General features: G+C 39.6%; 1 protein-coding gene across 1 annotated transcript in view; it reads left to right on the forward strand.

The window, feature by feature from the left end:
* Positions 1 to 25,565, forward strand: part of MYO16 (myosin XVI) — a 427,643-nt gene that overhangs the window by 131,574 nt on the left and 270,504 nt on the right. The window contains exons 9-10 of the mRNA XM_060128880.1: positions 2,616 to 2,769; positions 17,490 to 17,640. Of these exons, the coding sequence (XP_059984863.1) occupies positions 2,616 to 2,769; positions 17,490 to 17,640 (305 nt within the window). The remainder of the gene's footprint in view (positions 1 to 2,615; positions 2,770 to 17,489; positions 17,641 to 25,565) is intronic.

Raw genomic sequence — 25,565 nt, forward strand, 5'->3', positions numbered from 1 at the left:
TTTATTCTTCTTGTTTTTGTACCTCTACTAACCTGAAAGCACTTCACACCTGAGATTTCTTATTTCACATGCTTCTAGGAGTATAATTACCCGATAAACCTCCTCCCATTTAAGAGAGAATGGGAGATTTGCTCTATTTTTTATTGGAATTAAGTATCATTGCTTAATGTTTATTGATCTTATTTGCTGAAAATAAATTGAAGATTTAACAAACTATAAGATGGCTTAATAGTCTCAAACTTTAGAACCACGCTAATTTTAATAATAGGGTAGTGACCTTACTATTATCTACAAAAATTTGCCTAATGGTAAATATTGGAAGAGTACATAGAAATTTGTAGCTTTCTCCTATCTTTTTTCAAAAATATTTTTATTGTACATATAAACCCCGTCCTCTGTTAACTCTAGATCTAACAGGAGATCACATTTTTCCAGATCGTATTTCTGGCTTTTTTCCCAGAGAATGGAATATATCATTGACCCTGGACTGCATGGACTCTGTCTCTCACACTTTGACCTTTTAAGTCTAGGGTCAATTTCACCAAAACAGACACTCAAGGCAATTGACAATGACAGTCCCAGAGCTCCGGGCGTGACTAAGCGGCTGGTCTAGATTCCGCCCTGGCCGCCACAGGCCTAGTGTCTGATGACTCTCTTAGACAATTTTGCCCACGTTGGTCACGCAAAGCCTAGCATCAGTATAATCAGTTCTCCACGCCATGTTGGTCATGAGAGACACAGTGATGGGACCACAGTAGGCTCTCAGTAAACATTTGTTGATTCGTTTCAGGTAGATGCAGGATATACCAACAACAAGAAGAAGGAACCACTTAAAATGATAGTGCAGAAAACAATCAACTAGACACCCATATTGTGGCCGAGCACATGAAAATCATCATCACTGCTATATATTTAAAAAAAAAATTTATTGGAATATAGTCGCTTTACTATGTTGTGTTAGTTTCTCCTGTACAGCAAAGTGAATCAGCTGTACGTATACATATATCCCCTCTTTTTTGGATTTCCTTCCCATTTAGGTCACCACAGAGCACTGAGTAGAGCTCCCTATGCTATACAGTAGGTTCTCATTAGTTATCTATTTTATACAGAGTATCAATAGTGTATGTATGTCAATCCCAATCTCCCAGTTCATCCCACCACCGCTTCCCCCTTGGTATCCATACACTTGTTCTCTACGTTTGTGTCTCTATTTCTGCTTTGTAAATGAGATCCTCTATACCAATTTTTTCAGATTCCACATATATGAGTTAATATACGATAATTGTTTTTCTCTTTCTGACTTATTTCACTCTGTATGACAGTCTCTAGGTCCATCCACGTGTCTACAAATGACCCCTTTTATGGCTGAGTAATACTATATTATGTTCTGGTTATTTTGCGTGTCTTGAATTTGAAGTGGACACACAAAAAATTATCTGAGGGATAAAAGCAGTTTGAGGTATAGCTGTTGCTTGGTATGGAAATAATCTCCCAAGAAGAGGACGCTGAGCTGTCTCCTACTCATTACGTAGATATGATTTAATCTAAAGCAAATGATGATAAAATCCTGGCATCGATATCTTCTTGTGGTGGCTGAATTACCTCATTCAGCCCACAAAGCCACGTAACTGAAGTTCACGGACACAAGAGGTCGCGCAGTTTAGTCGTGGGGGTTGGAAAGGAGTAGCCACAGCCATTAGGTTCTTACTTGCTATTCATGTGATTTTTCTTCAGGATGTATTGATTTTCAGTTGTTAGTAAGTGTAAATTTGATTAATGCACAGCTGTATTGCTGCTCAAATACGTTCAGATGTCACTGTTCACATGTCATTTGTAAGGAAATATAATTATTTTTATTTCAGATTGAAAAAGAAATCCCACCAGATCACAGAGAGAGGCCAGACCCACTGTTTTAAAAACACAACTGAGTAGTTATTTGTACAGCTACTCAGTTAGTAGAATGCTTATAGAATGCTTACTGCATGTTTTATAAGAGCCCAGTCCTTGGGAAGGTATAGCTATTTTCCTCTTTTTTTTTTTTTTTTTTTTTGCGGTACGTGGGCCTCTCACTGTCATGGCCTCTCCCGTTGCGGAGCACAGGCTCCGGACATGCTGGCTCAGCGGCCATGGCTCACGGGCCCAGCCGCTCCGCGGCATGTGGGATCTTCCCGGACCGGGGCACGAACCCGTGTCCCCTGCATCGGCAGGCGGACTCTCAACCACTGCACCACCAGGGAAGCCCCTATTTTCCTCTTTTGATTCCCATTCATCAGGCTGAAGGAAGACTTTCACGGAGAATAAAACGACATTAAGTTCTCTCCAGCTTAGCTTCTCAGTGATTTCACATTTTACCTGTGACCACTCAGTGCGTATTATTTTTATATTATGTCATTTTATATTATGTCATGTAATTAAATATGCCACTGATGTAACATAAAATAGTCTTTAAAAATGGTAGCACTGCCATTTTATTCCCACCGTAAACTTTTAGTGTTTTTTGTTTTGCTTCATGTGTTGATAAATTTTAGCATGTTACATATCAGAATTCTTGAAAGTACATAGTTCTGTGGGATGTTCCCACTCACTGGCTCTGATCGCCTTATTGTTACTCATAGATGTTGCCGCGTCTGAGTTTATTGAGGAAATGCTGCTGAAAGCCGAGTCTGCCTGGGAAGGAAGAATGCAAGAGTCTTCCTGTGTTCAGACCTTGGCCCAAGAGGAACCCTATGAAGAGATCATCCCTGACCTTCCAGCCCTTCCCAGCAAGCTGTAAGTGCCTTCTCCCTAGTGATAAACTCGTAGACCTTGGTCCTTGAGGAGTTAGTTATTCTCCTTTGTCACCCTCTCTAGTCACCAGCCATTTTTCAATCAGTATTAAGTCTGTCTCTCAACCAAAAGTTAGAAGATTGAAGTTGCGTATCAACATTTACCAAAGATCTTGTGGACGGCAAGGAGTTAGGCATGAAAACCCTCTGATTTTGACCATGTCAGTTCTTCCTTCCCTTTGTCATCACGAGACCAAAGATACTATTTTAAACACATTCCATGTTTTAAACTAAACTGATATATAAGGTTTCCAATAACTATCATCGTGACAAAATTTCCTCAAGTAGGAAATGCAAATATTCATTTTTTTCTCTCTTAAGTATAAAACTAATGATTTCTTGTTATCTAAAATATGGCCTCAATCCTGACACATGCTATAAAGGAGATAAACCTTGAAAACATTATGCTAAGTGAAGGAAGTCAGACACAAAAGGCTACACAGTGTATGACTGAATTTATGTGAAATGTCTGGAATTAGCAAATCCATAGAAACAGAAAGTATATTAGTGGTTGGATGAATGAGGTGAGGGGAAAATGGGACGTGACTCTGAGTGGATATGGGATTTCTTTGGGGGGATGATGGAAGTATTCTGGAAGGAGATGAGGTGGTTACACACATCGGTGAGTGTGCTAAAAAGCACTGACTTGTACACCTTGAAAGTGTGAATTTTGTGTTACGTAGATTATGTCTCAGTGAGATAAATAAATACATAAAGAAAGAAACATTTGAGGTCAAACCCAAAATCTGCTGTATCTAAGCAGTGGGACCTTGAGGAAGGTACTTCCTATCTCTGACCCTGTGTCTTGCCTGGTGATGGAGATTATGTCTAACATTGAAGCATTTGAGGGTTCCCTGAATAAAAAGCACCGTCTGGGTTCTGGACCATCTGAGAGGTAATCAGACAGTAAAGACAGAGGCCAGATCACCCCGGTCAGGGATGGAGGATGCATCAGAGGACGTGACTGCGTGTGGTGGCTGAAAGGGTTTATAAAGTTATCCCATCATGAGGCAGTTTGGCCAAGTAAGTCCAAGGCACCTATGAGTCAGATGAGGTCTCCCAAGTGAGGGGCCCCCAGACAAGGCTCAGGACAGGCAGGAGGAGGACAGGTTGTGGTCTCTGCAGGGAGGCTCACTCCGAGAAGGGAGGGGCTGAGGAGACTCGTCCCCAGTTCCTCCGTCAGAGGATTCGTCCCACTCCCCAGGTGTAGAGGCAGGCCCAGAGGCAGCATGACTCGACTTCCCTTCCTAGGAGACAGAAGAGATGCTCCCAACAGGTGCATCACAAGGCCGTGAGCCGAGGGGAAGAGGCTTATTTCAGAGCCTGTCCCATCCCTGGCATCAGAAACACATTCAATTTAAAACCTCTCTAGGTAATTCAGAGGCTCGAGTCAGGCATAAATGCACTGACCTCTACTTAATACTAAAATATATTCGTTACTGGATTTGAGTTTTCAACTGTGTGGAAAAGGAGCTTCATTCGTGTGTCAGACGCCATGCTAAGAATCTCATGGATTATTTTAGTTCATTTCCAAAGCCCCGTTAAGATTTTCTCACTTTCCCAAGGTTACAGAGCTGAGAAATGACAGGTCAGGATTTATAGCCCAGCAATCGGAGCCCAGATCATCTACACCTACACCACCTAACCCCTCTCCTGTTTTCGCAGGTGGGAAAAAAATAGTATCCCATTTATGTGGGAGAGAAAGTTAGAAAGCCATAGGTAGAAACAAAAGTTGGAGTCAAGAATGGTTACCTGATAAGATACAGTCCAAGTGGCCTGGAACTAATGATTAGACTATGTTGACCTTGCTCTTTACATTTTTATATTCCTGATATCACTGGAACGAGAGGAGTAATACAGATACTTGCTATGGAAGAAGTTTACTTTCCAGATGTTGATATTAAAATCCATACCCGATATGTTCCATTTTACTTTTAAGATTATGTCATGGGCTTCCATGGAAAGAGACATTAAAATGTAAACAGCATCAAACTGTGAGTTAAAACCAAATTCTTTCATAATAAGTTATTTTGGATAAATATTAACTTATCTCTGTGTCTATAGTTTTGGGTTTCTTCTGCTTTAAAAAAATAAAAGAAAGCAAAGCAACCGACCCGCCCAAAAAAGTACTTTTTACTGTTTTTTATATTTTGATTGAACCATGCGTTTTAAACGGATTAATCAGTGGCTTATTTGCTCTACGCAGTTAAGTATTATTGTTTTAATAACATTTTTCTCTTGTTGACACTGAGCAAAGCTTTCAAACTTTGAAATAAGTTTATATTGAAATGTAACCTCTTCATTGAAGTCTGCTGTCATCTTTCTTCAGGATAGAATTGAAAATTATATTAAAGAACAACTCATTATAATGTTAAGGTTTTTTTAACTCTAAAAAAATGACAGGGGCTTCCCTGGTGGCACAGTGGTTGAGAGTCCGCCTGCCAATGCAGGGGACACGAGTTTGTGCCCCGGTCCGGGAAGATCCCACATGCCGTGGAGTGGCTGGGCCCGTGAGCCATGGCCGCTGAGCCTGCGCGTCTGGAGCCCGTGCTCTGCAACGGGAGAGGCCACAACAGTGAGAGGCCCGCGTACTGCAAAAAAAAAAAAAAAAAAAAAAAGACAGGTAGACTTGTTTAGTTTAACAACTAAGCAACTTTGTAAAATTTCTTTTATCACTTATGATTTTATCTTTATAGAATTATTAACAAATGGGAACTGGAGCAAAGAGACGTGATGAAACAACTAGGTACACTTATGTTTTAATGCAGAAAAGCTTAATTTCTAAAATCGACTTGCAGACCTTGTTTTAGTATAAGAAGGAAAAATGGGGATATTTGAGGTCTCCTCTATAAACAAATCCACAGACATTACAAAGGACAACTCTTTCTTTAAAGCTGATAAATTCGTGTATTTTTGGAAAAAAACCCGACCAAACAACAACCACTTGTTGATTTTATCATAGTATCACAGTGCTGATTGATCTGGGCAACAGTTTACTGAGATATATCAGGACATTTTCAGAAATGCCCTTCTTTTGATAGAGAACATGTATGAAGTAAATCAGAGAATTGCCATGATTGACAGGAAATAGAAATATAGTTAAAAAGAAATCTCTTAGGCGTTACTTACAAAGCAGCATTTCTTCACAAACCAGTTACGTGAGAGTCAGTGGTTATATCCGATGTTTGGGGAGGGTTCGGGTTTCTTCTCTCCTCCTCATTTCTGCAATTTTCTGCAGACTCTTCTTTTTGCCTATCCTCTTTCCTTATTTTGCCCAGGATAGAACAGGGTACATTAATTGATAGGAGAAGCAAAGAATTAGAAAGAACCTAAAACATCTTCTCCTCTCCTCTGTATAATCTATTGTTTCTCTTCGATAACCTTTCCCACTTTTTATCTCTAGTCCTCATTCTGAAGATTTAACATGTAAAACCTCATCTGAATTACAGTTGCCCATCTTTCTTCATTATTTTTAACCCCGGCTTCCTTTTTTTTTTTTTTGCATTACAAAGTTGACTTGTTTCTTTTATCTTTTCCCTGAACGCATTTTGCTAAAATTTTAAAAAATAATTGAGTGGTTTACTTTCTAATATCTCAGCATACAAGTCAAATTCCCTTTCCATTGTCAACTTATATTCATTGTTCTGCAAGCATTTTGTGCCGTAAATCATGATTTAGCCCCAGTTGTGCTGCACGGTTTGTAGCAACTGCCTATCTTTGGTTCAACACTGAATCAATAAGAAATTCCTCTGTTATTGGGTTATCCCACATTTCATGGTTTCTAAGACATCTCCTATCCAGTGAACATTATTAAGGTGTCTATTAGTTGCCTGAGTTTCAAGTTCTTGTCTTAAAATGAGCAGGTTAGATTTAACTCCAGAGGTCCTGCCAACTATAGCATTCTCCATCGGGTCTCTACTACCTGTAAAGCTTTTAAGCTTCCTCTCTCTTCCTTAAACCCTCAACAGCTCTTCTCACACGTGACTGCCCCTCCCACTCTGTTCTTTCCCTCCTGCTGACGGGGTGTCTCCTCTCCACGCTGTCTTTCCCATCCTTAGCTATCTCAGTGCCTCATTGACTGTTATTGCTGCTAATGAAACAGCGGCTGCTGAACGTGCCCTTTGGGGTTTGAACATGGAAATGCTCTCCTAGGGTTTTTAATCGCTGAGACATTCTGATAGATGCCCACTTTTGTTTCTGATATTCTCTTCCATGGAGTCCTTGAGTTGGAATACACAAAAATTCTGCACAGTGCCTACGTGGAGTAGAGTAGTTCACTAAACACTTGTGGGTTTTCACTTATTACTAATATAAACAATGATAACAACTGATAGTTTTTGAGCAGTTACCGGGCATCAGCACTTGTGCAGAGGAATAATTCCATTTAATCCTCAAAACAACAGCTGGAGGTACTTTGTATTTCTCTCTCCGTTTTATACATCCCTGTCCGACACTCAGAGCTTCAGTGACTGCACTCACGTCACACCCGTGTATTCAGTCTGACATTGTTTCTGCGAGGAGGTCATTTTCATTGGTAATTCTAACATTTCTAACTTGTCTTTAAAGGGGAAATGATTGATCTGAGTTTCAATTATGGTTCGTCTGTGTTAGCTGTGGAACACTGTCGATTTGGGATACACGTGTAGTATGACAGTTGGAGAAGACAGTGCGGAATGAGGAAGAGATGTCCCTTCCACAGAAGTGATGAGTGAGAAGGTTACTCGTAGTACAATCCGTTGTGAATCGGCTTTCCAGTCAGAGTTGCGCATGGGAATGGAACAAGATGGGGCCACTGGGGGAGTTCCCCGGTGGTCCAGCGGTTAGGACTTGGTGCTTTTACTGCTGAGGGCCGGGGTTCAGTCCCTGGTCGGGGAACTAAGATTTCACAAGCTGTGTGGCCAAAATAAATAAAATAAAAAGACGGGGCCACTGTTTTCTGTCTGTCCACTAAGTTATCCATCCAACCATTTGACTTGCTCACTCTGAGTGTCTAAAAACCAATGATGTGACCTCAGACTGGAGCTTTGAGGCAGCCTAACCTCTGTTCCTGACTGGTAAACATATCAACATTCTGGGAGGACCATGTGCCCTTACTCCATGGGAAGAGGGCACCGAAGCTCTGAGCTCAGGACCCTCTAAGACCTTGCCCTGTGTGTCTGTTTGTTTAGCGGGTCCTGATTTGTATCCTTCACCATAAAGCTGCAATGGTAAGTATAGGGCTTTCTTGAGTTCTGTGAATAGTTTGAGTGAATGCTCAAACCTGAGAAGGGTTGAGGGAGCCCCTGAATTTGTAGCTAATTGGTCAGAAGTGCAGGTGGTCTGGGGACGCCCAGACTTGTGGCTGACATCTGAAGTAAAGCAGCCGTGTTGGGGACAGTGCCCTGAACTTGCGGGCTTTGTGCTGACTCTAGGTGGTCCGTCCGTGTCAGAAACGCCCTGCAGTTCAGCGCAGGGTTATGACGATGGTAACTGTCTCGTGGGGTTGTTCTTTTTTGTTGTTGTTTTCTTTGCGGTATGCGGGCCTCTCACTGTTGTGGCCTCTCCCGTTGCGGAGCACAGGCTCCGGACGCGCAGGCTCGGCGGCCATGGCTCACGGGCCCAGCCGCTCCGCGGCATGTGGGATCCTCCCGGACCGGGGCACGAACCCGCATCCCCTGCATCGGCAGGCGGACTCTCAACCACTGCGCCACCAGGGAAGCCCCCTATCAGTACTTTTTAGTGGCAAAGTTGAGCATCACTTGGGAGAATGTGGAGGAGGAGCCCCGGGGCTTTATTTGGGTTCCTGTGTCCAGGCCTCAGTTCTGGACCAAACGTGCAAAGGCCTCTCGGCAGAGCACAGGCCCTGTGGTAATTAGGGACACCCCCCCGCCGCCGCCCCACCGTACACATTCCTGTGTTACTTGGACCAATTCAGCAAAACAAAGCGCTTGGCACAGTTTGATCCACCTTCCTTAGAAAGTAGGTTCACACACTTCTTGGTGTGGCTACCATACTAGCTACTCATATATTATCCAATTTTCCCTTTACTAATAAGCCCCAAGCAGTGCCTTTTGTTTACTAAATCTAGTGAGTCTGACTGGGTAGGGCTGCTAGGAGCGCTGTTGTTCTCCTGAGTAAAGGGACGGATTTATCTGGTCAGCCTTGTTGTTTTGTGTCCTTCTAATACCATCCTACCTGGGACATAAATGTGTTACCTGGAGACGCCAAGTGTTTCTGAAACCAAAGGATGAAAGTGACTTGCTGAGAATACAGAACAGGAACCTACAAGGGATCAAGGTCCTGGAAGATCTCCTTGAGGTGGTTAGCATTCCTGAGCTGTGTATTTCTGGCTTTCTTGTTTTATGAGAAAAATAACCCTTCATTTCCTTCCGATACTAGCCTTAGTTTCAGACTGATGCAGCCTAATGCAATACTGCCTGATACCATAGCTATTATACCCTTGGGGTGCCTTACTTGGGGTCCCATGCCCCACTCAGAAAACTTGTAGTAATGATAATACTCTGACTCTCCAGTGTGTCTTAATGTTCCCTGTGGCTTTTTATGACCTTAACAACTTTTTAATCCAACACTATCAGAAGTTTCCTATAACTTCTGATGTAGGAAGATGGATAGAGTGACCAAATATCCTGGTTTGGTCCAGTACTAGTGAATTCCTATTTACCTAGCATAACTATCAATAAAGCTCTCTTTCAGCTTAAAAGTGTCCTAATTGGCAATTTGTACTCTACTTATGTAGAATCAGGGAACACTGGGATAAAATTTCTTGTGTGCTTTCATTTCAGATTAATATTTTAAAGAAAGTAATTAAATGGACAGTTATCTCAACACTGCTAATTCATATTGCCCTTTAGAGTATAAAGGGCTTTTGCATCTAAAACCTCATTTGATATATGTAAAATTCTTTCTTTTAGTAATAAATTCTACAAGACATCCAACCTGTTTCCTAATCAAATATTATGACTACATTGCTGAAAATCTGAAGAATGTAGCTACGAAGTTTTGCTAAAGCTGTCAGTCAATTCCCTAAGAATTTACGCTTAGAAAGGGATTCTATAGTCTAGTAGGGGACAGAGAGAAATGTCAGAATGTCGGGACATAATGAGACGTTGAGAATTGTTTAATCTAGTTTCAGTTTAAACCATTCACACTATCCCTCAAACATTGTTGGGCAATTAGACAGCTTTCCAATATTGGTTGAGAAGTAGACTCTCTTTGGGTGAAGGTGGAGGGAAAGGGTACACATTCCATTTCTATTTCTTTTCTACATTGGAAACAGCTCCATTGATGAGCACGCACTACCTTTTAAGGTGGCTTGTTCCATCCACTGCCACATACGTTCATTATTTTCTTCTCTTATATTACAAACTGAGCGTGAGTGTGTGTGTGAGTGTGTGTGTGTGTGTGTGTGTGTGTGTGTGCGTATTCTGGTGCTTTTGTGCTGCCAACTTAAGTAAGTTTTATCAAATGATACCAAATTTACTTATTAAAAATGTCTGAAAAATGCAGTATGTCATTAAACATCTCTTTGATTTAAATAAATGATAACGTTATTTCATGTAAATATCATTCATTATATACCTATTCAGCAAAATAATTGCATGCTAGCGAGTCACTTCTAGCAAATGTAACTCTTGACATATTTAGAGACTCCCTTTGTAATGCATAGAGCTTCTGGATTAAACTTATTTTAATTTAGAGATTTTTAAAAATTTCTTTGCAAATATCTGTTGAAAACTACTAAGATGAATGAGATGTCTTAAAAACAATATAATTTCCAATCCAACCACAAGTGACACGTTGACGTTTTAATTTATGTTTTAAAGACAAGTAATAGTTTACTAAAATGGTTTTTTAAATTGTAAGTATTTTCTCTTACAAAAACTAAAGTCATTTTTTGGGGGGGGCCAAAGATAGCAATTAATTCAAAACTCTCTAAGAACTGTTTCATTCAACGTAAATCTTTGGATCATAATTTTATTTTATTGATGCAGAGAAACCCCAATTCCCTTTAATAAATAATTTATGTACCTATGTTCCTAGGATTAAAATTGAGAACTGTCTATTTGGTCCATTACTTTAAACACCAAAATAACTGAGTCCCATATGCCATTTCTTCATGTTTGTTTCTATTAAATTTTTTTCCCTGATTGGCCTAATATATCTCAATATAGTCAATTTTATTTGTTTTCTTTAGTTTTCTAAAATTGCTTTAGTTATAATGGGCCATAACTGTCGCCTTCATTAGTTTTATTATGTTCCTGTTTTGATTTTCAGAAATAAAATCCTAGTTCCTACAGGCACATTTGCTCTGCATGAAATGCTTTTTATGTTATAGAAATAAGTAAGTCTTGAATAAATTCAGTGGAGTTTAGAAATCGGGTGTCTGCTGATATAGTCCATCTAATTTCTTCCTCATCAAGTTAAAATTGTCTCACTTGCATTAATCTAAAGTACCCTTTAGATTTCATAGCTCTTTCATTTTCTTTATGTATATGGAGTCTGCCTTACCAAAAGCCTTCTTTTAGAAAATATACTATTCAATCCTGTTTTTTTCTTTCTTGCTGATAAATGTCTAGCCCTAATAATTACTTTTTTAATAATCAGAATATTTTCTTCCTTGAAGAAAATGTGGAAAGTGCAGAATAACATCTAGAAGCATGAAAATAATCTCTCATTAGTGTCGAAGAAAAATTGCACCAGAAAAGTTAAAGATACAGGAAAGACTTTATTCAAGAATATAGCAGTAGGGAAGAAATACTGAGCTCAACTCCCTGAAACTAAAGGCCAGAAAACTTGTCAGCGCTGGGCTTAGAGGAAAACTGCTGAAGGAAATCATCCAGGGGTTGGTCAGAGTGATGAGGCCTGAGTTTGCTCACTGGTGTTTATGGAAGTTAGGCTCCTGGCCTCCCACAGAGACTGGGAGACAAGCGCTCCATCTTTCATGGTGATTGCTTCTCAAAAGGGTGGCTCTCAGGTCCTGGAGAGAGAATCCCCGGGTTGTAAGCCTGGGAGGGGCTTACATCTCAAAGGGGCGGAGAAAACAATTTATAATTGTAAGTTCTTTAAAGTAAGTTGTCTAAGAAGGGAGAGGTCAGGGCTGTAGCGTGGAGAGAAGCTTGTCTAAAGTTCAGTTAAGATTAGTCCTCCTTCCGCATTAGTCCACCTTTTTGGTGCAACTACTGTCTATTCATTGGACATATTTCTTTGTATCCTATATATATTTCTTCTTGTTTATTAAGTTGAATTCTTCTTCTTTCTATATAATTACAACTTTTTAAAAAATTAATCTTATATCATAAATATTTTGCCATAATTGATAAAGTTTTAATGATTATTAAAATACCAATGATTCCTTTAAGATTATTCCTTTTTCTAGAAGAATAGCATTTTAATACATGTTTATATTCTACAAATGGATAATCAGTGATAATTTAAATATTTAGAAGTTAACATATGAATGCTATTGTTAATCACAATGATTATGGATGAAATGTGTTTCATGTAAAAATTAGAATAGAAACCTAAAGAAAAAGTGTTCCATCTGAATGAGAGTATTTGTAACCAGCTGCTTGCAGTTATTGTTAGCAGTAGATCCTAGAGGGTATAACCTATGACATTAGCGAGTATACATGGTGTTTTAAAATGCAGGTGAAAAAGCATGTAAAGAGAGATTATGTGTTAGCATCATAGAACTGTAGGACCTGAAACACATTTAGATATTCTAGTTCCCACAGTTAGCAAAGGTGGAACTGTGGGGAGATTTTGAATTTCTTAGAAGGTCAGGTAGTAGCTAAATTGAGGTAAAAACTGACTTAGGGGCTTCCCTGGTGGTGCAGTGGTTGACAGTCCGCCTGCCCATTCAGGGGACACGGGTTCGTGCCCCGGTCCGGGAAGATCCCACATGCCGCGGAGCGGCTGGGCCCATGAGCCATGGCCGCTGAACCTGTGCGTCCGCAGCCTGTGCTCCGCAACGGGAGAGGCCGGTGAGAGGCCCGCGTACCGCAGAAAAAAACAAACAAACAAACAAAAAACTGACTTAGAATGAGGTCACTGTATTCCTGGACCAGTCTTCTTTTCAAGTGTATCTTTCAAGGAGCCTGCTATTAACACTGAGATTAGATTTGGGATACAAAAGGAGTATTTCAGCTGTTTTAGTAGACTCACCAGTTCTTCCTTTTAGAAATCCTTTATAGTTGATTTTACTTATTTTATAAACTATCTTTCTAGTTTTTACCTTGACTAATCTAACTACTGCTTTATTAATTGCTATACACTCAGAAGATTCAGTATTTGCAAAACCTCTCTTTAGTTTTTTTGTTATTGTTGTTGTTTGCTTTTTAATTTCTTGGCAATGCAGGAAAGGGAGACGGTTGGTCTAAGGGGAGATAAGGAAGGAAATATTTCGGTAGGTGTGAGGGTGAACTTTTAGATGTAGGCAGTGTGACGCGGTGGTTGAGAACACAGACTCTGAAGCTCAAGTCCCAGCTTCGCTGCTGCTCACTGTGTGTCCAGAGCATGTTCTCCTCTCTGGTCCTCAGTTTACTCATCTACAGAATGGGCATAAATATAATGTATACCTATGGTATTGTTGTTAAAGAGTTAATGTGTGTGTAGTACTTAAACAGAGATGGTCATACATTCAGTGCCATATAATTATTAAAGTGATTTGCAAGTGCTTCCCTCAAATTATAGTAAATATCAGAGAACCGCAACTGTCTTCAAATAGTGGAAGGGCTCTCAAGTCGAAGAGGCACAAGGCGTGTTGCTGGAGCTCCAGGTGTGATGAGTAGAGGGGTCTTGTTCCAGCGTTGCTCAGGAAGAAATACAGCCTCTTTGAAGGTTGTAAAGACCTTATTACTTGATGGTATTCAAGCCGATCTGGATGTGAGCATTCCCTTTATATAGTGTATTTTTATTTTTTATTTTTTTGCGGTATGCGGGCCTCTCACTGCTGTGGACTCTCCCGCTGCAGAGCACAGGCTCCGGATGCGCAGGCTCAGTGGCCATGGCTCATGGGCCCAGCCGCTCCGCGGCATGTGGGATCTTCCCGGACCGGGGCACAAACCCGTGTCCCCTGCATCGGCAGGCGGGCTCTCAACTACTGCGCCACCAGGGAAGCTCTATAGTGAATTTTTAAAATGAATAATATAGCATTGGGAGGGACGCCCACCGTGGGCCGTAAGCCACCTCCACCTTCTTGCCCAGTTGGTCACTGTGCAGGGCACATGCAGTTAGTCATACCAGCTGCTGGATGGCTGGAGGAGACCGCAGCGCCGGGGCCCTGGCTTCTCTTCTACTGGGCACAGTGTGCTGCTTGCTCAAAGAGTTCTTGCTTCTTGCCCAGTTTTCTCTCCTACAACGCGACACGATGCGCGAAGTGTAGCCGTCCACTTAGCTCCATCTGTGTTGCCCACTCCCGCCCCCCATGGCACAGGGGGCAAGGAGAACTGGTGCACACGGGCAGCGTGGATTCTGTCTGCCGTGAGCAGTAAGTCCTCTGTCTGTTATCCTAGCACCTCTCGTCTTCTGCGTCTGTCCATACAAGAGTAATAGGCTAACCTGTTAGCTTGTAAGTAGATCCCCAGAAACTTAAGCTAATACTGTTGCCTGCTTATTACCAGGGTCGTTGAGCTAACCCCTTGATGCGCATTATGTTGGTAACCCGTCACTCTGGGCCTGTTTTTCAGTTGCTTTTACAGAATGGTTATGTAACCAGCCCGAGGTGGCCGAGCCAGGCATCAAACTTCATAGCTTTTCTGACTCAAAAATGTATGTTTGTTGCAGCTCTACTATACCATGCCGCCTCTTTTTAATATATAATCCCCTGCCCTGTTGCCTACTGAAAATACCGTCATTGACTACAAAACATCGTCATCCAGAGTTCAGAGGAAGTAAACTGACCTCACGTTTCTGTAAACGTGTTCTTCAGCTATTCCCGATTTTGCCTCAGACCTGGACCTAATTCAGCCCGTTCGTTAGTCTGTCTTTATTCCCATTTTCCTAGACTCCAGCATGGCTGGCAGGTGGCACAGAGATGGGCTGCAGAGCAGTGAATGAGGCTTGTGGTTACTGAAGGAAGTCCTTCAAATTATTCCCTTCTTCCCCATCAGGGTTAATCTAAAACAATCATTTGTATTCCTATAGACTAACAACCAGAGATTGAAATAAAAAGACACTGGTAGTGGCATAAAACATGCAATATATCAGAATACATCTAACAAATTATTTGCAAGATTTTAATGCTGAAAACTACAAAATAACTGATGAGAAAGTTAATGAACATCAAAATAAATGGAGAAATATACTGTGTTTATGGATGACAAAATTTGACATTGTTATTAGGTAAATTCTCCCCAAATTAACTTATGTTTTGAACACAAGGCTAATCAAAATTCCAGAAATTTTTATAAAAACTGACAAATAGATTCTAAAATGTATATGAAAATGCTAAACCTCAAATGGCCTCAATAATTTTGAAAAAGAAAACAAAGTTGGATGACTCACATTGCCTGATTTCAACTCTTACTCTGAAAGTACATTACTCAAGAAAATGTAATGTTGGTGTAAGAATAGGCTATTATATCAGTGGAATACAATGGAGTGTCCTAAAGTAGGCCTGCACATATATGGTCAGTTGATTTTCAATAAAGGTGTCCAGGTAATTGGATGGGGACAGATGTTCTTTTCAGAACTGATGCTGGAACATTTAGACAGCAATACGAAGAAATAATGAAACTCGACCCACATACAGCGCCATATAAAAAAAGCCACTCATAATGAATTGTAGACCTAAGTGTGAAGCATAAAACTATAACACTTCTGGAATAAAACCTAGGAGAAAACCCTACTGACCTTGGGTTTGGGAAAGAATTTTTAGATAAGATACAAGAGGCACAAACCATAAGAGAAAAAACATTCCTTGAAACTTACTGTTAAAAAAATAAAAAGACAAGATACATACTGGGAGAAAATATTTGCCACATGTGTATGTGATAAAGGACTCGAATCCAAAATATATAAACTCAATAATATGACACCAAAGAATCCAGTAAAAAAAGGAGATTTGAACTTACACTTTACCAAAGAAGGGATTCTTGTGTCAATAACCACACTGAAATGCAAATAAAAGCCACAGGGAGAAGCCACTAACACACCCACTGGAATGGATTTAAAAAACAACAAAAAAGACAAGTTCTGTCAAGGATGTGAAGCAAGTAGGACTCCAGCCCATGCCTGGGGGAAGCACCAATGAATGGTTCAGACCCCGAGGAAAGTTTGGAGTCTCTCCTAGGTACGCAGCCAAGATAAATGAAAGCATGTGTCATACGTCACCACAAACACCTGTGCGTGAATGTGTATAGAAACTGCATTTACAATTGACAAAAACTGGACAAACCCAAATGTTTGGTGAATGGACAGCCAAAGTGCAGTGGATCCCACAGGAAGACACTACCCAGTGATAAACAATGACAAACTTGATACATGCAGAAACATGAATGAATCTTAAAAACATGTTAAGTAAAGGAAGCCAGGAACACAAGGCTACATGCTCTGTGATTTCTGTCACATGACATTTTAGAAAAAACAAAACTATAGTGAAAGAAATAATTAGCCATGGTTACAAGGGGCAGGGGGTTAGGGGAAATAATTGACTTCAAAGGGCACACACAAAGAGCCATTCGGGAGTGACAAAAATTCTATGTGTTGCCGATTATGTGGGTTACACAAATGTATATACATACATATAACCAACTATATATAATTATGTGTATGTAGACAAAACTCATGCAACTGTACATCTACAGAGTGAATTTTACTATTTGTAAATACCTCCATAAAACTGAAATTTTAAAAAAAACAACAAAATGCATTAAGCTTTAATTAGAATCACAACTGCTATTGTAAGGTACATGAAATAATTATGTTTCTATATATTGCACTTGATTAAATATGTATGTATTTCTGCTTTATGGTCACATTTAGGAAAGTACATTTTTAAATTTGACTGTACTAAAGTGTTACAATACAAATTAAACATTCGGATTGCGTTTATTTTTTATGAACTTGCCTTTCTTTTGGCAACAGTGTCTATGGAATAACAAAAAATGAAGTAGGTTTTATTTTATCTTTTTGCCTAGCCTGAGATGTAAAGGAGTAATAAAACTTATTGTTTGTAACATTGCAGTCCTTAAGCACGTCGTTTGTTTTTAATTCCCCTATTATCATTTCTTCACAAACTCTTAACTATTGTCCATGATTCTATAACATATTAAAATCCTGTATGAACAGTATTTTACTTAATTGTAGAATTTTGCCTTCACTTGTTTGCATTCATTCACATTTAAATATTTTGCTTAGTTCAATCATGCATTTCCACCTTAGCTTTTCAATTGCTCATTGATTTGTCTGTTAAGTCATATATCCATTCATAAACATTTTCTTCTCAGGTTGAAATGAATATATTTTTTCTTTTAAAGGTGAAATTGAACGAGATCTGGAGCTAATAGAAAAGTTTACAGATTTCTCACTGATTCTACCTGCAGTGTTGACACTGTTTCTTATCTGAATTAAACAACTTTCTATAGTCAGCTCTCCAGTCATGGTAATTTTTGATTGATATGGCAGTGTTAGAAGACTAATCATAGCATTGATTTTTTCCTCCAGCAGCCCCCTGGCATTGCCAATTGCCAAGCAAGACAGTATGCTGGAAAAAGACATTATGTTCAAAGATGCAACAAAAGGTCTGTGCAAGGGACAATCTCAGGACAGTACTCCCGAAAATACCACCGTGAATGGCCCCACCAAACCTGATCAGGTAACTACACACTTATTGCAGGTCTGCTAGTGTTGCATCCTATTACATCATGCCTTAAAGTCCAACTTTTCAAAAACAAACACCTACTAATTTCAATTCAAATAAAAATGAATGAGTGCAGATGTTAATATTTGGTTTGAAATTGCCATATATAAATTGTTATGATATTATACTGACCATTAACAAACTTAACTGCTATGTGTTTTACAAGGATTTGAATTTTATAGTCTTGATTTACCAGGAATGGAAGTTCAGCCAATACGTTAATTCCTGAATATTTCCGCTTATGTCATTAGTCATCATTTTGATTATTATGTAGATAGTTTTCTGTTTCTTACAAATGTCAGACATTTTACGTAACAAGGACAAACCAGTCACTGAGTCACTTATCCTTAAAAGCAACTGTGGTGGTGTTTTGTGTGTGTGTGCCTGTGTGCCCCAGTGTCCAGATGATCAGAGAGCACTTTGAGGAGCTTTAGAAATTAATGTATTTTTTGCTATCATTCCCACAGAAGTAAATGAGTTTTATATGTTTCATGTTTTATAAATGGCAGAGTAATTTTCTGAATGTCACAGTAATCCCTGAAAATGTTTTGTTTCACTGTGTCTAATTTTGAATGTTTTAAGGACAATTTATTGAGGTTTTCTAAAGATTCTCTTTTCAAAATTTAAATTTCATTATTTTTTGTTATTTTCAAATAACAAATTATTTTTGTAATTTTGAAATACTTTTAAATTTTAGTAGGTATACTCATCAGCTCAGACTGCCATAACAAAATACCACAAACTGGGTGGCTTGAACAACAGAGATTATTTTCTCACAGTTCTGGAGACTGGAAGTCTAAGATCAAGGCTCTGGCTGATTCAGTTTCTGGTGAATGTCTTCTTCCTGGCTTGCAGATGGCTTCTTTCTCTTCACATGGTAGACAGGGAGAAAAAACAACCTATCTGGTGTCTTTTATAAGGACACTAATCCTATAGGATCAGAGCCCCACCCTTATAACCTCATTCAACCTTTATAACTTCCTAAAGGCCCCATCTCCAAACAGTGTCACAAGCTGGTTAGAGCCTCAACATATGAATTTGGGGGGACACAATTCAGTCCGTAGTGGTAGGCAATTGAGTGTTAGGTGAAATTGAAGGCAAAGCTTTTTCTTAACTTTTTTAAAGGTCCTATGAACTTTCTGTAAACTTAAATACATATTATTAAGTGAAAGAGTCCAATCTGAAAAGGCTACATACTATATGATTCTATTATTTGACATTCTGGAAAAGGCAAAACCATGGAGATAGTAAAAATATTAGAGGTTACCAGGGGTCGGGGCAGGGGAATAAATAGGTGGAGCACAGGGAGTTTTTAGGGCAGTGAAACTACTCTGTATGACACCGTAGGGGTAGATATGTGATATTATACATCTGTCCAAATCCATGGAATGTACAACACCAAGAGTGACCCTGATGTAAACTGTGGGGTTTGGATGATGATGATGTGTCTGTGTAGGCTCGTCAGTGGTAACAGAGGTACCACCCTGGCTAGGGATGTTGATAACTGGGAAGGCTACGCATGAGTGGGGCCAGGGGTATATGGAAAATTTTTGTACCTTCCTCTCAATTTTGCTGTGAATCTAAAATAACTCTAAAAAATAATATCTTTTAAAAAATGAGAGGACATTCACAGCATAACATCAAGTGTAATCCTTGCTGAATGACTTTTCAGTTTTTAATGTAAGCTCTTTATAATTGTATCCTAGACATTAAAAGCAGCTGTAATCATGTTCTGTTGATCTGGTATTAAACAAGGAGAGGCTAGTATTCAGGTTTCATGAGCATATATTATCTGTGTAATGTTCACTCCCATCTCCCACTGTGTGCGTCGTGCTGTCATTCATTCTTGGTCATGAGGTGCTTGGATTCTCCGCAGGGCTGTCCTCACTCACACTTCACAGGAGGGCTTTAGAAAAGCCTTGTCAAAGCAATAAAGTTCCCGTTCAATTTTAAAGAGAAACTCATTGTGTAGAATTCAAGTTGAAACAAAACCCACAGCATCTCTCCTTTCAGATTTTTAGAAAATGTAGACCTTATCAAATGGTAACTCCATACATGAATATTCAGGACTTGATTTAAACTTTTTTTGGTTCTGATAGTCACCAAAATTCACATTCGCTTTATAATATCTCTGAGAATGGAGAATTTTTCTTAAGATGATTAAAAATGTGCGACATTCTTCCTTCTCTTCACCTTTTGTTCTGTCTTTGGCCCATTCCTCCTCTCCCCCGTCCTCTTCCATTCTCTTCCTAATTTCCTAACTGCTTAACTTCTTCTTTCCCTCCCTCCCTCTCTTCTTTCCTTTCACAGTATATTTATTTAAATTTGGTTCCAGCTTAAAATTCGGGTCAAATTTTTACTCCATTTAGCAAAGCCATGTTTTCCTGGGAGTAAAGAGACAGGAGGATGGAGTCAGGCAGATTTGTTCTGGCTCAGGTCTGCTTCTGGAGCTCTGTGACTCTAGAAGCCCCTTAATCTCACTAAGCCCCATCTGTAAAATGGGAACATAGTACTCACCTTATTTGGTTGTTTTGAAGATGACAAAAGACTAAGGCTATAAGGTGACAGCACAATTACCAAGAACAAACAAAAACTCAGCAAGACATATTTATTGTTTTTATTACTGTTATTTATATTGACTGACTGTAAGGTTTTGCCACAGTGGTTGAATCCTCTATCCACTAATTTATCTGCTCTTAATTCATGTAATTCCAGTCGACACTGGGTTTTCTTTTTTTCAATGTAAGTATAGATTATTTTAAAAAAAATAATATAAAATAATCCTTTCAGAGCTTACAAATGCTTTCACCTATAATATCTTTTATTGAATTTTATTTATTTTTTATACAGCAGGTTCTTATTAGTTATCTGTTTTATACATATTAGTGTATACATGTCAATCCCAATCTCCCAATTCATCCACCACTACCTGCCCCCCAACGCTTTCCCCGCTTGGTGTCCATGTTTGTTCTCTACATCTGTGTCTCTATTTCTGCCCTGCAAACCGGTTCATCTGTACCACTTTTCTAGGTTCCACATATAGGCATTAATATACGATATTTGTTTTTCTCTTTCTGACTTACTTCACTCTGTATGACAGTCTCTAGATCCATCCATGTCTCTACAAATGACCCAATTTCGTTCCTTTTTATGGCTGAGTAATATTCCATTTATATATGTACCACATCTTCTTTATCCATTCGTCTGTCGATGGGCATTGAGGTTGCTTCCGTGACCTGGCTATTGTAAATAGTGCTGCAATGAACATTGGGGTGCATGTGTCTTTTTGAATTATGGTTTTCTCTGGGTATATGCCCAGTAGTGGGATTGCTGGGTCTTATGGTAATTCTATTTTTAGTTTTTTAAGGAACCTCCATACTGTTTTCCGTAGTGGCTGTATCAATTTACATTCCCACCAACAGTGCAAGAGGGTTCCCTTTTCTCCACACCCTCTCCAGCATTTTTTGATTGTAGATTTTCTGATGCTTCCCATTCTAACTGGTGTGAGGTGATACCTCATTGTAGTTTTGATTTGCATTTCTCTAATAATTAGTGATGTTGAGCAGCTTTTCATGTGCTCCTTGGCCATCTGTATGTCTTCTTTGGAGAAATGTCTGTTTAATGTCTTCTGCCCATTAATCCCCAGAATTCTACTGTGGGCAAGTTATAATTCACTTTTGCTAGTTAACTGACTCTCAAGTTTCAAATTGAGTATTTAAACCGACCAAACTCAAACTCAAGAAAGTTAAAACAAATTGCCTAGAGTCACAAGTGTTTCTTTTCTGCTGTATCCAGTGCTCTTTGGAGACACGACAGCAAGCTCCGGGTTCATTTCCCAGAGCCCTGCTGCCCTGTGACAGTTCTGTGCACAGGAGAGAACGTGTGTGTTCCATGGCTGCATGTGCATATAGGGATTTTGAAGATAGGTGATGGTTCTCTTTCTGTAGTCCTTGGACATACCAGCATCCAGGTACACAAAAGTGTAAATTCTCAGCAAACAAAGGACCTGATATATTGCACTCTCTAAGAAACATCTCATAGAATGCAAAGCAGGTAAGAACAAGGTGCTGTACAGGCACGGTGACGGGCTTCAGCTTTGGGAAGCTTAATATATATATATTTTTTTTGCGGTACGCGGGCCTCTCACCGCTGCGGCCCCTCCCGCCACGGAGCACAGGCTCCGGACGCGCAGGCTCAGCGTCCATGGCTCACGGGCCCAGCCGCTCCGCGGCACGTGGGATCTTCCCGGACCGGGGCACGAACCCGTGTCCCCTGCATCGGCAGGTGGACTCTCCACCACTGCGCCACCAGGGAAGCCCGGGAAGCTTAATATTTTGTCAGATCATCACCCCTTTCCCTGTAGGACCATCCCGGTCAGCTCGTTCTTTTCTAATTTCTTCTTTCCTCTTCTTTCATGCCTACGTCTTTCTTTCCTGCAAACAGCCTTTCCCCAGAATCTTCTTGCTCTTATCCCAATTGTCAGACCTTCTGTCTGCCCACTGAATTTCTTTTTTTTTTTTTTTTTTTTTTTTTAATTTTTTTTTTAACATCTTTATTGGAGTATAATTGCTTTACAATGGTATGTTAGCTTCAGCTTCACAACAAAATGAATCAGTTATATACATACATATATTCCCATATCTCTTCCCGCTTGCGTCTCCCTCCCTCCCACCCTCCCTATCCCACCCCTCCAGGCGGTCACAAAGCACCGAGCTGATCTCCCTGTGCTATGCGGCTGCTTCCCACTAGCTATCTACCTTACGTTTGGTAGTGTATATATGTCCATGCCTCTTTATCGCTTTGTCACCGTTTACCCTTCCCCCTCCCCATAACCTCAAGTCCATTCTCTAGTAAGTCTGTGTCTTTATTCCTGTTTCACCCCTAGGTTTTTCATGACATTTTTTTTTTAATTCCATATATATGTGTTAGCATACGGTATTTGTCTCTCTCTTTCTGACTTACTTCACTCTGTATGACAGACTCTAGGTCTATCCACCTCATTACAAATAGCTCAATTTCGATGACTCTACTACCGAAAGCAATCTATAGATTCAATGCAATCCCTATCAAACTACCACTGGCATTTTTCACAGAACTAGAACAAAAAATTTTGCAATTTGTATGGAAACACAAAAGACCCCGAATAGCCAAAGCAATTTTGAGAACGAAAGAAGGAACTGGAGGAATCAGGCTCCCAGACTTCAGACTATACTACAAAGCTACAGTTATCAAGACGGTATGGTACTGGCACAAAAACAGAAAGATAGATCAATGGAACAGGATAGAAAGCCCAGAGATAAACCCACGCACATATGGTCACCTTATCTTTGACAAAGGAGGCAGAAATGTACAGTGGAGAAAGGACAGCCTATTCAATAAGTGGTGCTGGGAAAACTGGACAGCTACATGTAAGGGTATGAAATTAGATCACTCCCTAACACCATACACAAAAATAAGCTCAAAATGGATTAAAGACCTAAATGTAAGGCCAGAAACTATCAAACTCTTAGAGGAAAACATAGGCAGAACACTCTATGACATAAATCACAGCAAGGTCCTTTTTGACCCACCTCCTAGAGAAATGGAAATAAAAACAAGAGTAAACAAATGGGACCTAATGAAACTTAAAAGCTTTTGCGCAGCAAAGGAAACCATAAAGAAGACCAATAGACAACCCTCAGAATGGGAGAAAATATTTGCAAATGAAGCAACTGACAAAGGATTGATCTCCAAAATTTATAAGCAGCTCATGCAGCTTAATAACAAAAAAACAAACAACCCAATCCAAAAATGGGCAGAAGACCTAAATAGACATTTCTCCAAAGAAGATATACAGAGTGCCAACAAACACATGAAAGAATGCTCAACATCACTAATCATGAGAGAAATGCAAATCAAAACTACAATGAGATATCATCTCACACCAGTCAGAATGGCCATCATCAAAAAATCTAGAAACAATAAATGCTGGAGAGGGTGTGGAGAAAAGGGAACCCTCTTACACTGTTGGTGGGAATGTAAATTGATACAGCCACTGTGGAGAACAGTATGGAGGTTCCTTAAAAAGCTACAAATAGAACTACCATATGACCCAGCAATCCCACTACTGGGCATATACCCTGAGAAAACCATAATTCAAAAAGAGTCATGTACCAAAATGTTCATTGCAGCTCTATTTACAATAGCCCGGAGATGGAAACAACCTAAGTGTCCATCATCGGATGAATGGATAAAGAAGATGTGGCACATATATACAATGGAATATTACTCAGCCATAAAAAGAGACGAAATTGAGCTATTTGTAATGAGGTGGATAGACCACTGAATTTCTGGTTCCTGGACATATACTACTTATGTCCTAGAGAGAGAAAACACAACCAAACACAGCAGAACAAAACAGGAAATTTGACAGCACTGAAAGCAGTGTTGGCAAGTGGAGACGAGGAATCAGTGAATTCAGAGTATTTCCAAGGTGTAAATTCCTTTTGGGTCTTGAAACATTTCTCAAAGTGTTTCTCTAATTTCTTCCTGACTTTCTATTCTGAATTATGTCTGTTTTGTGTTTCAGATTTCTATTTTTGGAAATGTATACATATATAGAGAGAAATGTATGTATATATATGGATATTTGTATATCTTCATAAGAACCATAATGATCAATCCTAGCGAAGATGTTAAGTTTTGTTTTTGTTGTTGTTTTTTACATATTTATCCCGTCTCTGTTTTGACTGTTGCCATAATTGTTTGGGAGACACTGGTAGCGTACACGACTGAGTCTACAACTATGACATAAAAATATTCACAGACATACTATCAGCTGTCACAGTGCTTTAGCGATCTTTAGAAAGAATGTGCCCCTTGCTTCAGACTGATTATCAAAGCTTCATTCCTGATCATTTTGGAATCTGTTATGCTAACTACAAGGAATTCTTCCCTTGATCTACCCTAACACTGTATTTTCACGTTTGGTTACTACAAGCAGGCTGGGAAGTCTTCACATTTTTACTGTCAGCCTAGTAGTACTTTCTCTAACCCGTGTAGCAGCTGTGACTGGAGATGAAAACCCTCAAGAATTCCAAAGATATGCCGCAATAGCTCTTTCAGCCTTGTTGGAACAAACATGAAACTTCTGTTAGTGCTAGTTCCTGCTTTTTTTTTTTTTAACGTGCATGCAGAAATTTGCCTTGAGCTCCTGAGAGCTGTGGATATACGAGGAGTTTTATTATCTTAGCGTAAATCATTCCTTCTGAAGGAAAAAAAAATTCCTGCTCTTGGTTTTTCTCCTTTTTATGATTGCTTTGGGAGTTCAATACGTATGCCAACTTGCGAGAGACCTTTGTCTATATAAATAAAACTAAACATTGCCCATTTCTGACTTGTAAATAATAGATTTTTATCTAATTTAAATATTTCAGATTTACCTTTTTTTTTTTGAAATATTGTCCAGTTTTTCAACTCTGTCACTCAATATAAAATTGAGTAGGAAAGCAGTGTTTTTCTTTCTGACAGAATCATCTTAATCTCACACTACCTGAAACTTAGGAGTAATGTAGAACAGGAGAAGATACACAAGCCAGAATTCTAGAGAGGCTACTTTTTAAGTTCCAGCGCCTCCCTCCATGTATTCAGAAACTGAAGTCCAGGCACTCTGCTTTCCTCCCATTCCAGTTTCGTGATAGGAGTTTTCCTTTAGCCTTGGAAACACTGAAAAACGTGAGCTTTCAACAGCTGGTCTTAAAAAGGACTCAGCACAGTTCAGAGCTGTCTTAATCAGACTTCATGATTGGAGGGACGTGGGGTCACATGCAGGTTGTGTGTGTAGTTGCGTGTATGAGTGTGTGCCCTGGCTGGTGGGTATAGAACAGAGATTCTCACCTGAA

This window comes from Lagenorhynchus albirostris, chromosome 18, assembly GCF_949774975.1.
Source record: "Lagenorhynchus albirostris chromosome 18, mLagAlb1.1, whole genome shotgun sequence".
Taxonomy (NCBI): domain Eukaryota; kingdom Metazoa; phylum Chordata; class Mammalia; order Artiodactyla; family Delphinidae; genus Lagenorhynchus; species Lagenorhynchus albirostris.